General features: G+C 49.6%; 1 protein-coding gene across 2 annotated transcripts in view; it reads right to left on the minus strand.

Moving 5' to 3' along the window:
• Positions 1-14,943, minus strand: part of SPTBN4 (spectrin beta, non-erythrocytic 4) — a 119,614-nt gene that overhangs the window by 21,667 nt on the left and 83,004 nt on the right. For both annotated transcript variants that reach the window (XM_025367310.1, XM_025367311.1), the window contains 4 exons: positions 6,155-6,379; positions 5,252-5,341; positions 875-1,153; positions 654-784 (listed from right to left, as the gene is read on the minus strand). In XM_025367310.1, the coding sequence (XP_025223095.1) occupies positions 654-784; positions 875-1,153; positions 5,252-5,341; positions 6,155-6,379 (725 nt within the window). The remainder of the gene's footprint in view (positions 1-653; positions 785-874; positions 1,154-5,251; positions 5,342-6,154; positions 6,380-14,943) is intronic.

Genomic DNA, 14,943 nt, shown 5'->3' on the forward strand with positions numbered 1-14,943 from the left:
CTCCTGACCTTAAGTGATCCGCCCACCTCGGCAGCCTCACCCAGTTTCTATCTCAGTCTCACACCTCCCTTATCCAGGAACCTGGGTGGGACTCTGGACTCCCAGGTTGGGTCCCCAGCCAATTCACCCCACCTCTAGCCCCAATCTCTGAGCCCACTTGCACAGAGGTCTCTCTCTGTACCTCCTTTCAGATTCCATCCCTGGTCCAGGCCTGGAGCTCAGCACCCGCCTACACCAGGCAACATCATCCCGCTGCACACCAGGAGGTCTCCAGCCCCACCCCCATAGCCAATCTCAGCACAGGCTTTTCTGTCCTCCCAGACACTGGGTAGAAAGAGCCCCTTGCTTGTCCTGAGCAAATTCTTCTCTGCCCCAGTCCTAGACATCACCTCCTCTTTTCTCCCCCGACGAGGTGCCCACAACTACACTCATATCCAGGTGCTCCTGGCCCCACCCTCTCAACCATCTCTGGGCCGTGTCCCCCCATTCCAGCCAGCCCACTTGCCAAATCCGAGGGCTCCAGCACACAGCAAGGAGGACCTCTCCCACCCAACGTCCAATTCCAGCGCTGTGCTCCCAACAGTGAAGCTTCAGGTCCTGCTGGACCATTCCTGTGAACTGGCCACGCCCCCGTCCCATCCCCGCAAGCCCACCTGTCCGGGTGCCCCATCTCCAGCAGCGCCCGGCACTGGCGCGACAGCTGAGCGATGCTTTCCTCGTAGTTCTCTACGCCTTGCTCCAGCTGCAGGTGTTTCTTGAGCAGCTGCAGGGTGCTCTGTTCGTCCTAGGGGCACAAAGCGCCCACGATGAGGCGGCAGCGGCGGCCCCGGGCTCCAGCGCCCCCAGGCCCTCCGCACCCCCAGCTCGGGCGCACCTTGCCCTTATCCTCACTCATCATGAGCAGCTCCTGCTCGCCCAGCCACGCCTCCACCTCCGCCACGTCGAAGTAATACTGCTCCACCTGGAAGGCGGCGTCCAGCGCCTGCTGCCGTCGCTCTGCAGCCTCCCGCAGTCCGGCCCAGGCACTCTGCAGCTGCTCCAGGCCCCGGCGCACAGCCTCTGCCTCCGGGCTGCGCAGGGACGACAGCGCGCCCGCGCGCTCCAGCACCTCCTCCAGGCGCGGCCCGTGCGCCTGGATCTCCCGTCGCAGGCCCTGGGGGCGGGAGGTAGGGGGATGTGGGTGGAGAGGGGACGTTCCGAGGCCCTGCAAGACCACATGCTCCTCTGCTACTGGCATGGCCCACGGGGCAATTAACAAGCACCCCCAGCTCCCTTACCACGTGCCAGGACCATGTAAGCATTTGGCTGATACTCCCTCAATCACCATAATCCCATGCTGCAAGTGGGAACACAAGCACAGAGGGGCAAGGTAGGGAGCCCAAGAACAAGCAGCCAGTAAGGAGTGACAGGATTTGAACACAGGAGGCTGGTTCCAGAGACTGTGCTCTGAGCCAAGACGCTTGCTGACCCAAAATCGGTCCTAATACAAAAACCCTGCAGCTTAGCAGCCGAGGTATCATTTATATACGGTGAAGTGCACAAATCTTAGGTATACAGTTGCACACATATGTACAGACGCATACACTGGTGTGCCCAGATCAGCATGCGGAACACTTCCATCCCCTAGAAGGTTCCCTCCACCAGCTCTGTACTTGCACAGTACTTTATTTAACTTTTTGTGTGTCTTTTTTAACTTTTTGTGTGCCTTCACCTTATTTAACTTTTCGTGTGCCTCAACTGGTAAACAAAGATAATAACAGCCAGCATGTCCTCTTCTTATTTTGCTTTTTTAGAGACAGGGTCTCACTCTATCACCCAGGCTGGAATGCAGAGGCACTATTGCAGCTCACTGCAGCCTTAAACTCCTGGGCTCAAGTGATCCTCCTGCCTCAGCCTCCCAAGTAGCTGAGACTACAGGTGTGCACCACCATGCCTGGCTATTTTTAAAAATATTTTTGAATAAATGAGGTCTTGCTATGTTACTCAGGCCAGTCTTGAACCCCTGGCCTCAAGTGATCCTCCCACCTTGGCCTCCCAAAGTGCTAGGCTTATAAGCATGAGCCACTGTGCCCAGCCAGCCAATGCTTCTTGAGTGCCTGCTACCCTGCTACCTGCCAGGTGCTTTGCTAAGTAAGAGCTTTCAATAACATAGCCTCACACCTCCTCACTCCCAACCTATGGGGCCAGACAACATTACCATCTCTGTTTTACAGATGAGAAGACTGAGGCAAAGAGAGGGTGAGGAATTTGCTAACGTCACACGGCTAGTATCAGGCTGAGATGATCTACCTTGTGGGGTTGTTGTAAGGTGATAAACTATGGAGCACTTAGAACTGAGTCTGCATGCAGCAAATGCATAATATTTGCAGCTATTTTTTGCTTAACAGCCCCTGTGTATCCAGCACTCTCACTGCACACACAGCTGAGCTCCCCCAATTTTAAGTACTAAGTGCATTTGATCAGTTTCCTCAACCATGACAACGATAGGCCAGTTCTGTTCCCAACACTGTTGACAGCCAAGAGTATTTTCGTCAAGACAGGAAAACAAAATCTCAGCAAAACTCCAGTCTCTTAAAGAACTCCACCTACTGCCGGGCGCGGTGGCTCAAGCCTGTAATCCCAGCACTTTGGGAGGCCGAGATGGGTGGATCACAAGGTCAGGAGATCGAGACCATCCTGGCAAACACGGTGAAACCCCGTCTCTACTAAAAAATACAAAAAAAAAAAAAAACTAGCCGGGCGAGGTGGCGGGCGCCTGTAATCCCAGCTACTACTCGGAGGCTGAGGCAGGAGAATGGTGTAAACCCGGGAGGCAGAGCTTGCAGTGAGCTGAGATCTGGCCACTGCACTCCAGCCTGGGCGAGTGAGACTCCGTCTCAAAAAAAAAAAAAAAAAAAAAAAAAAGAACTCCACCTACTGCAGAATGATCAGGAACCTTCCAAAATAATCTGTGGACCCACCTCCCCACCATCCTTCAGTGTCCTATTCTTCCAACATACACTGTTTGGTGAAATGAGGATAATGACAATATCTACCTCATAGGGTTATTGAGAGGATTAAATTATCAGCATAAACCCTAACACAGTACTGAGCACATGGTAAATCTTTTTTTTTTTTTGAGATGGAGTCTCGCTCTTGACACTCAGGCTGGACTGCAATGGTGCGATCTTGGCTCACTGCAACCTCCGCCTCTCAGGTTCAAGCTATTCTCCTGCCCCAGCCTCCCGAGTAGCTGGGATTACAGGCACGTGCCACCATGCCCGGCTAATTTTTTGTGTTTTTAGTAGAGACGGGGTTTCACCGTGTTAGCCAGGATAATCTTGATATCCTCCTGACCTCGTGATCCACCCACCCCGGCCTCCCAAAGTGTTGGGATTATAGGCGTGAGCCACCGCACCTGGCCTTAATTTTTTTGGTATTTTTAGTAGAGACGGGGTTTCACCACGTTGATCAGGCTGGTTTCGAACTCCTGACCTCAGGTGATCCACCTACCTCAGCCTCCCAAAGTGCTGGGATTACAGGCATCAGCCACTGCACCCGGCCAGCACATAGTAAATTTTTAATCGATGCTTTTTTTCCTTTTCTTTGAGACAGGGTCTCACTCTGTCACCCAGGCTGGAATGCAGTGGTGTGATCTCGGCTCACTGCAACCTCTGCCTCCTGGGTTCAAGTGATTCTCCTGACTCAGTCTCCCAAGTAGCTGGGATTACAGGAGCCTTCCACTATGCTCAGCTAATTTTTGTATTTCTGGTAGAGATAGGATTTCCCCATGTTGCCCAGGCTGGTCTCAAACTCCTGGGCTCAAATGATCCTCCCGCCTCTGCTTCCCAGAGTGCTGGGATTACAGGCTTGAGCCACCGTGCGCGGCACAATGCCTTATTATTATTATTATTATTCCTCTTTTATGTGTCTTGCTTTAGGCTTTGGTGAAATAGTTGCTTTGACCAAGGGGTTCCCCTGCTATGCAGTTTGAGAACCACTGCTCTAAACCAACTCTACTTATTTAGATGTGGAAACTGAGCCCCAGAGGAATGAACAGAGATTCAGAGATTTTTTAGGAGCTCAAAAGCCCCCTCCCCTCATCTTGCTCAGGTTAGGGGACAGTAGTACCCTCTTGCTGATTATCTCTGTCCTTTGTCCCTATGGGTGTTTTTTATTTGTTTTGGGGTGTGTGTGTATGTGTGTGTGTGTATGTGTGTGACAGAAAGAGATAGGGTCTCATTCTGTTGCACAGGGTGGAGTGCAGTGGTGTGTTCAAGGCTAACCACAGCTTTGACCTCTGGACTCAAGGGACCCTCCCTCCTCAGCTTCCAGAGTAGCTGGGACTACAGGGGTACACCACCACACCAGGCTAACTTGATGGTTGTTTTACTTTTTCCTTGTCCAATAGCCATTCCTCTTCCTTCTAGTCTCAAGCCGCTGATTTTCCTTTGGGGAACCCCCCTTGCCTCCATCTCAGCCTTGGTAATTAAGCTAAGGCTGATTCCAGCAGCAGGTTCCAGGGGAGGGCACCTAGCCAGGCCAGCCCGAGGAGCAGTCCGAATCCCCATCCGTCATGATTAGTTCAGGGATGGGCATGGGACGCGACAGGCATGGTGAGCCAATGAGAGTTATTCCTGGGACTACTGCTGACATTATTGAGAGGAGGAAATTCTCTTCAGTTTTGCTGGTGGGAGGTAAACCTGAATCTGTTGGAGGCCTTTTATCGCCAGGAGAGGAGGATTGGCCTAAGAAGAAAGCTCATGCAGAAAAACAGGCCAGGTGCAGTGGCTCATGCCTGTAATCCCAGCATTTTGGGACGCCGAGGTGAATGGATCACTTGAGGCCAGGAGTTCGAGACCAGCCTGGCCAACATGGTGAGACCCCCTCCCCCATCTCTACTAAAAATACAAAAATTAGCCAGGTGTGGTGGTGCACACCTGTAATCCCAGCTACTTGGGCGGCTGAGGCAGGAGAATCGCTTGAACTCAGGAAGTGGAGGCTGCAGTGAGCGAAGATTGCGCCACTAAACTTCAGCCTGGGTGACAGAGCAAGGCTCCATCTCAAAACAAACAAGCGAACAAACAAAAAATACAGCCCAGAGTCATGAAAATATATGGAAGCACCTGGATACATCTGTATCTGCTGTCCACAGTCTTGTTAATTCCAAAAGCCAATAAAGTCATTGTTTTGGCTTTAACCACCTTCAGCTGTTTTCTATCACGTGTATCCAAATGTGTCCTAACTCACTCCCTCACCTGGCTCTGCTCACCTGGTTCTTTTTGATGTGCTGCTGGACCGCCTGCAAACCGTTGCCTCGCTCTGTCTGCATGGCCAGTGGCAGCCGCTCCTGAACCCATGCCTGGAGAGGACACAGGAAGCAGGTCAAGGGGAGAATGCATCCAAGAACTGCTGCATTACAACAAAACTTTAAACCTGCACGGTATCCCAGGCCCTTCCTTGCCTAAGAGCCCAGTTGAATCTTCAGCCTCCTCCATTTTTTTTTTTCTTTGAGATGGGATTGAATCCCCAAGCTCAAATAATCCTTCCCCCTCAGCCTCCCAAGTATCTGGGACTACAGGCGCCACCACACCTGTCTCAGTCTCCTCTGTTGACATACTCTGTCTTGCTCTCTGCACTTAAGCCAGGCTCACACCGTTGGCCTTTGCACATACAGGTCTTGTTTCCTATCATATTCCTAACCACCCTGAATTGTCACTGTCTGGGGACAAGTCTGTTTTCCCCGTTGGACTTTGAGCCCTCTGGGGCACAATGGGGTCTGCCTTGGCCACCCCTGTGGCCCCAGTATCATCCAAACACCAGGCTGGGGCCAGAATGATCAACTGAGTGAGCAAATTAGTGAGCAAATCAGGAAGCTGAGTGATGGAATGAGGACATGAACAGAGGAGTGAATGAGTGAATGAATAATAAGTAAAGAAATGAGTGGAAGCAAAAACAAACAATGGATGAGTGAATAAATAAATGAGTGACTTCATGAACAAATCAACGAATGATTCAAAGTGAGTCAATGAATGTGAATGAATGAATGAGTGAAGGGCTGAGTGCGTCTTTCAGCGTATGAGTGGGAGGGTCTCAGCCTTCTCCATCCTCGGCCCCGCCCCGTGCCCACCTTCTCCGCCCCCCGCCCCGCCCCAGGCCCCTGCGCTGGCCTCACCAGCTCATCGTCCAGGTCGTGCGCCACCTGGTGCAACTCCTTGGAGGCCAGCAGCAAGCGTCGGCGCTCCTGCAGCGGCTCGAGCAGGCGCACCAGGCGCTCGCCCACCGCGTTCTGCCGCTCGCCCACCAGCTCCTTGCTCGCCGGCTCCAGCGGCAGCGCCGCCGTCTGCGCCTGCAGCTCTCCCACCTCGCGGTACCACTCCTCCACCTGCGACTCCATGGACTGTGGGGACAGAAGCAGTATCAGTGGACCCCACCCGCCCTCCTGATCCTGCTGTGGCTCTCCAGTACCCTTATGGTGACAGCCAGACCCCTCACCGGCCCACCCTTCCACCCTCTCCTTGCTCAGTCGCCTCCAGGAGCGATGCCCTCTGCATGAACCTGCATCACACTAAGCTAGTCCCTGCCTCGGAGCCTTTGCCTTTGCTGTTTCCTCTGCCAGGCATGCTCTTCCTTGTCAATCAGATTTTAGCTGGAGTATGACCTTCTCAAAGAGGCTTACCTGACCCAGGAACTAAAGTGGTCCATTAAATCACTAATTCTCAGAACAACCCTTCAAGGTTGGTAGTCTCCTTGTTTTACAGAGGAGGAAACTGAGGCCAAGAGAAGTTAAAGAATTTGTCCAAAGAGTCAACTTTCCAAAATTATTACTATCAAATATAGTAATAATTTTTTGTTAACGAATTCTTTCTTTTGAGATGGAGTCTCGCTCTGTCGCCCAGACTGGAGTGCAATAGCACAATCTTGGCTCACTGCAACCTTCACTTCCTGGGTTCAAGCGATTCTCGCGCCTCAGCCTCCCGAGTAGCTGAGATTATAGGCACCTGCCATCATGCCCAGCTAATTTTTGTATTCTTGTGGAGATGGGGTTTCACCATATTGGCCAGGCTGGTCTTGAACTCCTGACCTCAGGTGATCCACCCACCTTGGCCTCTCAAAGTGCTTGGGATTACAGGCGTGAGCAACCATACCTAGCCGATTTTTTTTTTTTTTTTTTTGTAGATGGATGAGCAAATCAGCCTGGGCACTGTGTCGTCCGGGCTGGAGTTCAGTGGGCAGTCTCAGCTCACTGCAACCTCCACCTCCCAGGTTCAAGTGATTCTCGTGCCTTGGCCTCCCCAGTAGCTGAGACTACAGGCACCTGCCACCATGCCTGGCTATTTTTACTTATTTATTTATTTTTTTGTATTTTTAGTAGAGATGGGGTTTCACCATGTTAGTCAGGCTGTTCTCAAACTCCTAACCTCAAGTGATCTGCCCACCTTGGCCTCCCAAAGTGCTGGGATTACAGGCTGAAAAAACATTTGATAGTAAAAAATTATCAAAAATAAATACAAAGCTATAGTGATTTGGATGGCTGCTATGTCATAGGGATAGACAGAAAGTGCAAAATCAGACCCAAATACACAAGAAAATTCATGTGTTTCATAGATGCCAATGCAAATCCCCAAGGGAAAGATGGATTATTTAATGAATGGTCATGGGCCAATGGCTAACCAATTTAGCTGGATCTTTTCCTTGCTGTTTGTACTGAAAACAATTCCAGATGGATTAAAGACTTAAATGAAGTAAGAAAATCCATAAGGCACTAAAAGAAAACCTGGGCAAATGCTTTTATAATGCTGGCATGGAGAAAAATCTTTCCAAGCATAAAAAAACATAAACGGAAAGATTTATAAATTTGATCACATAAAAATACTTCTGCATCAGCCAATAGACATATGAAAAAATGCTCACCATGACTGGTCATCAGAGAAATGCAAATCAAAACCACAATGAGATACCATCTCACACCAGTTAGAATGGCAATCATTAAAAAGTCAGGAAACAACAGATGCTGGAGAGGATGTGGGGAAACAGGAACACTTTTACACTGTTGGTGGGAGTGTAAACTAGTTCAACCATTGTGGAAGACAGTGTGGCAATTCCTCAAGGATCGATCTAGAACTAGAAATACCATTTGACCCAGCCATCCCATTACTGGGTATATACCCAAAGGATTATAAATCATGCTGCTATAAAGACACATGCACATGTATGTTTATTGTGGCACTGTCCACAATAGCAAAGACTTGGAACTAATCCAAATGTCCATCAATGATAGACTGGTTTAAGAAAATGTGGCACATATACACCATGTAATACTATGCAGCCATAAAAAAGGATGAATCCATGTCCTTTGTAGGGACATGGGTGAAGCTGGAAACCATCATTCTGAGCAAACTATTGCAAGGACAGAAAACCAAACACTGCACATTCTCACTCATAGGTGGGAATTGAACAATGAGAACACTTGGACACAGGGCAGGGAACATCACACACCGGGGCCTGTTGTGGGGTGGGGGGAGTGGGGTGGGATAGCATTAAGAGAAATACCTAATGTAAACGATGAGTTAATGAGTGCAGCACACCAACATGGCACATGTATACATATGTAACAAACCTGCACGTTGTGCACATGTACCCTAGAACTTAAAGTAAAATTTAAAAAAATTTAAAAAATACTTCTGCATCAACCAAAATTTCATAGAGTTAGAAGACAAATGAAAACCTGTAAAAATTGATATATATATTAGAGCAAGGAACTAGTTTATTTAACAATCGAAGAATTTCCCTCCATCCTGTTTCCTTTGTCTTCATAGTGCTTACCACCATCAGACAACTCTCTTGATGTATGTGTATGTGTGTTTTGTTTTTCGACAGGGTCTTCCTCTGTTATCCAGGTTGGAGTGTGGTAATGAGATAATAGCTCACTGCAGCCTCAAACTTCCAGGCTCAGGGGATCCTCTTGCCTTAGCCTCCCAAGTAGCTACAACTACAGGCACACACCACCATGCCCAGCTCATTTTTGGAATTTGTCATAAAGATGGGGTCTTGCTATGTTGCCCAGGCTGGTCTTGAACGCCTGGACTCAAAACTATTCTCACGTTGGCCTTCCAAAGTGCTGGGATTACAGGTGTGAGCCACTGCACTCAGGTACTTGTGTATTTTTATTGGTCCCCTGCTTCCAGAATGTGACCCACATGATGGAAGGGGCTCTGTCACACTCACTGTTGTATTCTTGAAAACCTAGAACAATTTCTGGTACACAGTAGGCCTCCAGTTAAGATTTCTTCAATGCATACATGAATGACATCAGCAAAAAAAAGCCTGCCCAAAAAGAGAAATGGGCATCAGATGTGAACAGGCAACAGACAAAACAAATAAGCATATGAAAAGATGCCCAGTCTTATTAATCAGTTGGAAAATAGAAATTAAAACAAGACATCCTTTTCTTTTTTCTTTTCTTTTTGAGATGGAGTTTCACTCTTTTTGCCCAGGCTGGAGTGCAATGGCATGATCTCGGCTCACTGCAACCTCTGCCTCCTCGGTTCAAGTGATTCTCCTGCCTCAACATCTTGAGTAGCTGGGATTACAGGCACGCGTCACCATGCCTGGTTAATTTTGTATTTTTAGCAGAGATGGGGTTTCACCATGTTGGACAGGTTGGTCTTGAACTCCTGACTTCAGGTGATCCACCCACCTCGGCCTCCCAAAGTGCTGGGATTACAGGAGTGAGTCACTGCGCCTGGTCAAGACATCCTTTTCTACACATTAGGTTGGCAAAAATGTAAAACACTTATAGTATCTAATGCTGGCAAAGATGCTGGGAGACAGGCACACTCAGCCACTGTCAGTGGTGGTGTAAACTGGTAGAGCCTTTTTGGAAGGCAATTTGGCAGGTCTTTGCTGCTTGACCTAGCACTTGCACTTCTAGGAATATAACTAAAGAAATAATGTCATAGGCCAGGTGCAGTGGCTCATGTCTGTAATCTCAGCACTTTGGGAGGCCAAAGCAGGTGGGTCACAAGGTCAGGAGTTCAAGATAAGCCTGGCCAACATGGTAAAACCCCGTCTCAACTAAAAATACAGAAATTAGCTAGGTGTGGTGATGCATGCCTGTAACCCCAGCTTCTTGGGAGGCTGAGGCAGGAGAATTGGTTGAACTTGGGAGGCAGAGGTTGCAGTGAGCTGAGATTGTGCCACTGCACTTCAGCCTGGGTGACAGAGCAAGACTCCACCTTGAAAAAAAAATTAAAGGCCGGGCGCGGTGGCTCAAGCCTGTAATCCCAGCACTTTGGGAGGCCGAGACGGGCGGATCACGAGGTCAGGAGTTCGAGACCATCCTGGCTAACACGGTGAAACCCCGTCTCTACTAAAAAATACAAAAAACTAGCCGGGCGAGGTGGCAGGCGCCTGTAGTCCCAGCTACTCGGGAGGCTGAGGCAGGAGAATGGCGTAAAAACCCGGGAGGCGGAGCTTGCAGTGAGCTGAGATCCGGCCACTGCACTCCAGCCTGGGCGACACAGCGAGACTCCGTCTCAAAAAAAAAAAAAAGAAAAGAAAAAGAAAAAAAAATTAAAAATAATAATAAAAATTTTTTTTTAAAGAAGAAGAAAAGAGATACTGGCACAGATGCACAAAGTTGTAGTCACAGCAGAGTTTGTAATGGGAAAAAACTGGAAGCAACCTCAATGCCCATCAAGAGAGAAATGGTTAAGTCAGGTGCAGCAGCTCATGCCTGTAATCCCAGCTCTCAAGAGGTTGAGGTGGGAGGATTGCTTGAGCCCAGGAGATCGAGACCAGCCTGGGCAACACAGCTAGACTCCCCCCTTAAAAAAAAAAAAAACAGTAAAATGGTTAAACAAATCCAGACCAATATGGAATAATAGCCAAATATTACTGGTTTTTTTTTTTTTTTTTTTGAGACGGAGTCTCGCTCTGTCGCCCAGGCTGGAGTGCAGTGGCCAGATCTCTGCTCACTGCAAGCTCCGCCTCCCGGGTTTACGCCATTCTCCTGCCTCAGCCTCCCGAGTAGCTGGGACTACAGGTGCCCACCACCTCGCCCGGCTAGTTTTTTGTATTTTTTAGTAGAGAGGGGGTTTCACCATGTTAGCCAGGATGGTCTCGATCCCCTGACCTCGTGATCCGCCCGTCTCGGCCTCCCAAAGTGCTGGGATTACAGGCTTGAGCCACCGCGCCCGGCCCAAATATTACTGTTAAGAAGAAAAAGCATGCCGGGTGAGGTGGCTCACGCCTGTAATCCTAGCACTTTAGGAGGCTGAGGCGAGTGAATCACCTGAGGTGAGGAGTTGCAGACCAGCCTGGTCAACATGGTGAAACCCCATCTCTACTAAAAATACAAAAAATTAGCCAGGCGTGATGGCAGACACTTGTAATCCCAGCTACTCGGGAGCCTGAGGCAGGAGAATCACTTGAACCCGGGAGGCAGAGGTTGCAGTGAGCCGAGATCATGCCACTGCACTCCAACCTTGACAACAAGAGTGAAACTCCATCTCAAAAAAAGGAAGAAGGAGGAGGAGGAAGAGGAGGAGGAGAAGGAGAAGGAGCAGCAGCAGCAGCAGCAGCAGAAGCAGAATATAAATTTGTAGTGGATTGCACATGCATAAAAATTCCCTGGAGTAAACAAGAAGTTCATAACAGATGGTACTTATTGAGGGGATGAGAACTTAATGAATGGGGTACAGGGATGAAGGGGATGGATAATTTTCCCATGGGATTTCCCTAGAGGTTTTGATGTCTTAACCATGAAAATTTATTTATTCGAACATTGAAACTAAACATGAAAAGCAAATAAAATAAAAACATTAAACATCCATATAGGCACACTTGTAAATGCACAGAAAGAGGTCTAGATGGATGCAGACCAAATAATTGAGGCTCCCTCTGGGATGTGGGATTGCGAGGCAGATCGCAGTGAGACTTTATGTTCTACTGAAGACTGCTGGGTTAGTACAATTTTTTCCCAAAAGAATGTATTTATATATTACCCTTGTAATTCTAAACAGATGGAGGAAAGCTAGAGAAGAAAACAAAATAACAATTAAAAAATTAAGTGGTAGCAGATTATGGCAAATGACTGCAAAACAAAACCCCAAACTCAAGAACCAAGCCAAGACTTCTTGTTTCAAGGTTCTGTAGTGCAGAGTTGTTGGTTTTGCCTGCCCAAAATCCATCCTCTCCTTCCAAATACATCAAAACTCACTCTCAGGTCCTGAGCTTCCTGAAGGGCAAATGAAACCTAGAGAGCCATGGGTAAATCACATGACACAAGTGGGGCCAATGAGAACACTGAAAACACCCTGGTCATAAAGATTGGGTCAGAGATGAACACGTGAGCTCAGATGGGCCAATGAAAATTCTTCCCACTTTTTCTTTTTTGGTAGAGGGGGGGTCTCACTATGTTGGACGGGCTGGTCTCAAACTCCTGGCCTCAAGCAATCCCTCCCATCTTGGCCTCCTAAAGTGTGGGATTACAGGTGTGAGCCACTGTGCCCAGTCACTCTCCCCATTTTGCCAGGAAAGTGTGTGTGCACAGAAGAGCTACTCTCTTTCCCATGGGTTTCCTAAGTTGGGAGGAGGTAGGCCAGGCATCCTGGGGTCATCCTGCCAACATCTGGGACTCCCTGACAATGAGGCCAACACAGAAGAAAGCGGTGCTCAGAAATGAAGACAAGGAGATCTGTGAAGACATAATTTGAGTTACTGATCACCCCTCAGACCCCGAGCCAGCACCTTCATAAACTGAAGACATAATTTGTGAATTATGAAGACATAATTAGCCGTGATTGTGCCACTGCACTCCAGCCTGGGCAACAGAGTGAGACTCTGTGAAAGAGAGAAAGAAAAGAGAGAGAAAGAAGGAAAGAAAAAGAAAGAAAGGTGGAGTCCCTTGCCTTGAGTCACAATAGGGCAAGGACTGGGACGGTATAGCCCCTGAATCTGCACTTCTCTTCCAGGCCATGCTGAGCTGGATACAAAAACATGAGACAGAGAAGCAGAACGGGGGAGGAGGGTGTTTCCCTGGCCAGAGAAAGAGCTTTGCTTAGGGTAGAAAAAGTGTGGGGTCCCCAGGGACAGAGCCTGGCAGCTGCAAAGCCTCTAGTGCATTTTCTCAGATGGCAGACCAGTCCCCCACCCCTCCAAGCAGGAGCCTGCAGCCGAGGCCGACCAGCTGGCCAGGTCCCTGAGGGCTGGGGAGCCAGGACTTGAGACTCCACCATCTGGCTTCTTGGTCAGGAAGCACAGCCTGGCAAGAGGCCCCAAGAGAGGATTCTGGGTCATGTGGCCAGGACCTGGGAGGTGGGGTCCCAGGGAGCCTGCTGCAGCGGGTGTGGTGGGGGACGAGGGAGAGGACACAAGGAGGACATGAGGAACAAGGGAAGGAGGCAGAGACAGAGAAGTCAAAGAAAAAGAGACAGAGAGACTGGGGTGGTGGCTCATGCCTGTAATCCCAGCACTTTGGGAGACCGAGGTAGGCAGATCACCTGTGGTCAGGAGTTCAAGACCAACCTGGTCAACATGGTGAAACCCCATCTCTACTAAAAATACAAAAATTAGCTGGGCATGGTGGTTGGTGCCTGTAATCCCAGCTACTCGGGAGGCTGAGGCAGGAGAATCGCTTGAACCTGGGAGGCAGAGGTTGCAGTGAGCCGAGTTCGTGCCACTGCACTCCAGCCTAGGTGACAGAGTAAGACTCTGTCTCAAAGAAAATAAATAGACAGAGAGAAGGGAGTGAGAGAGTAGGACAGAGAGGGACACAAAGGGAAGAGAGAGACACAGAGATGGCGAGGGGAGGACAGAGAGAGGCAGAGAGGCAGCGATGAGAGGCAGAAACTAAGGGACACAGAAAGACTGAGGGACAAGGACAGAGCACAGGCCGGGAGAGAGGCTGAGGGGGACAAATGGCTCACACAGCGCACACCACTACACACCTCAGACCCCAAGCCAGCACCCCCACCCCGCCCAGCCTGGCCCCAGTTCCCTCAGGATGGATGGGACAGCCAGGAAACGTGCCAGGCTGGATGGCAGCCGACCCCCTTCCTGTGTATGCCTGAGGGAATAGTGGGGCCTTGGCAGGTCCCTTCCCCAGTGGCAGCTCCTGAGGGGCAGCTGGGCTTCATCTGGGTGCCATGGCTCACACAGTCACTTCCTGCCTTGGGCTCCCTCTGCTGGGAAAAGGGCCCAGGAGTCTCGTGCTGAAGCCTGCCTCCAGCACCCATCACTGTGTGACCCCAGGGCTACTTCCTTATCCCATCTGGGCTTCAGCCTCTCCCTTGAACAATGGGGACCCCCATCTCATGGTTTGCTGGGCTTGGTCGAGACTGAATCCCCTGTGGGGAGGGAAGAGCTAACTCTGTACTCTGGCTAAAGCAGGAGGCCCCAACTCCTTCCTCTAAAACCTAAATAGTACAAAAGAGGGTCAAAGATGGTCAAGCTCACCAGCTGCATTAGAAAAAAATGCAAATACACACATTGCAGTGAGGTACCACTTCCTAGCCATCAGACTGGGAAAGATCTAAAACGTCTGACAATACCAAGTGTTGACAAGGACGAGAGGAAACAGGAGCTCATGTGGACTGCTGGGGAGAGAGCGCTCAGCCACACAAGGACCTGGGCAGGCAATTTGGCAAAAGCAAGTGAGCTAAAGATGGTTCTAACTTTTAACACTATAAAAATATTTCATTTACCACCTCCAAATTACTTTTTTTTTTTTTTTTTGAGATGGGGGTCTCACTCTGTCTACCAGATTGGAGTGCAGTGACGATCACGGCTCACTGCAGCTTCAACCTCCTAGACTCAAGTGATCCTCCCACTTCAGCCTTCTGAGTAGCTGGGACCACAGGCATGTGGATCTCGCTATGTGGCCCAGGCTGGTCTGGAACTCCTGGGCTTAAGCAATCCTCCTGCCTTGGCCTCCCAAAGTACTGGGATTACAGGCACGAG

This window comes from Theropithecus gelada, chromosome 19 (genome assembly GCF_003255815.1).
Source record: "Theropithecus gelada isolate Dixy chromosome 19, Tgel_1.0, whole genome shotgun sequence".
NCBI lineage: Eukaryota > Metazoa > Chordata > Mammalia > Primates > Cercopithecidae > Theropithecus > Theropithecus gelada.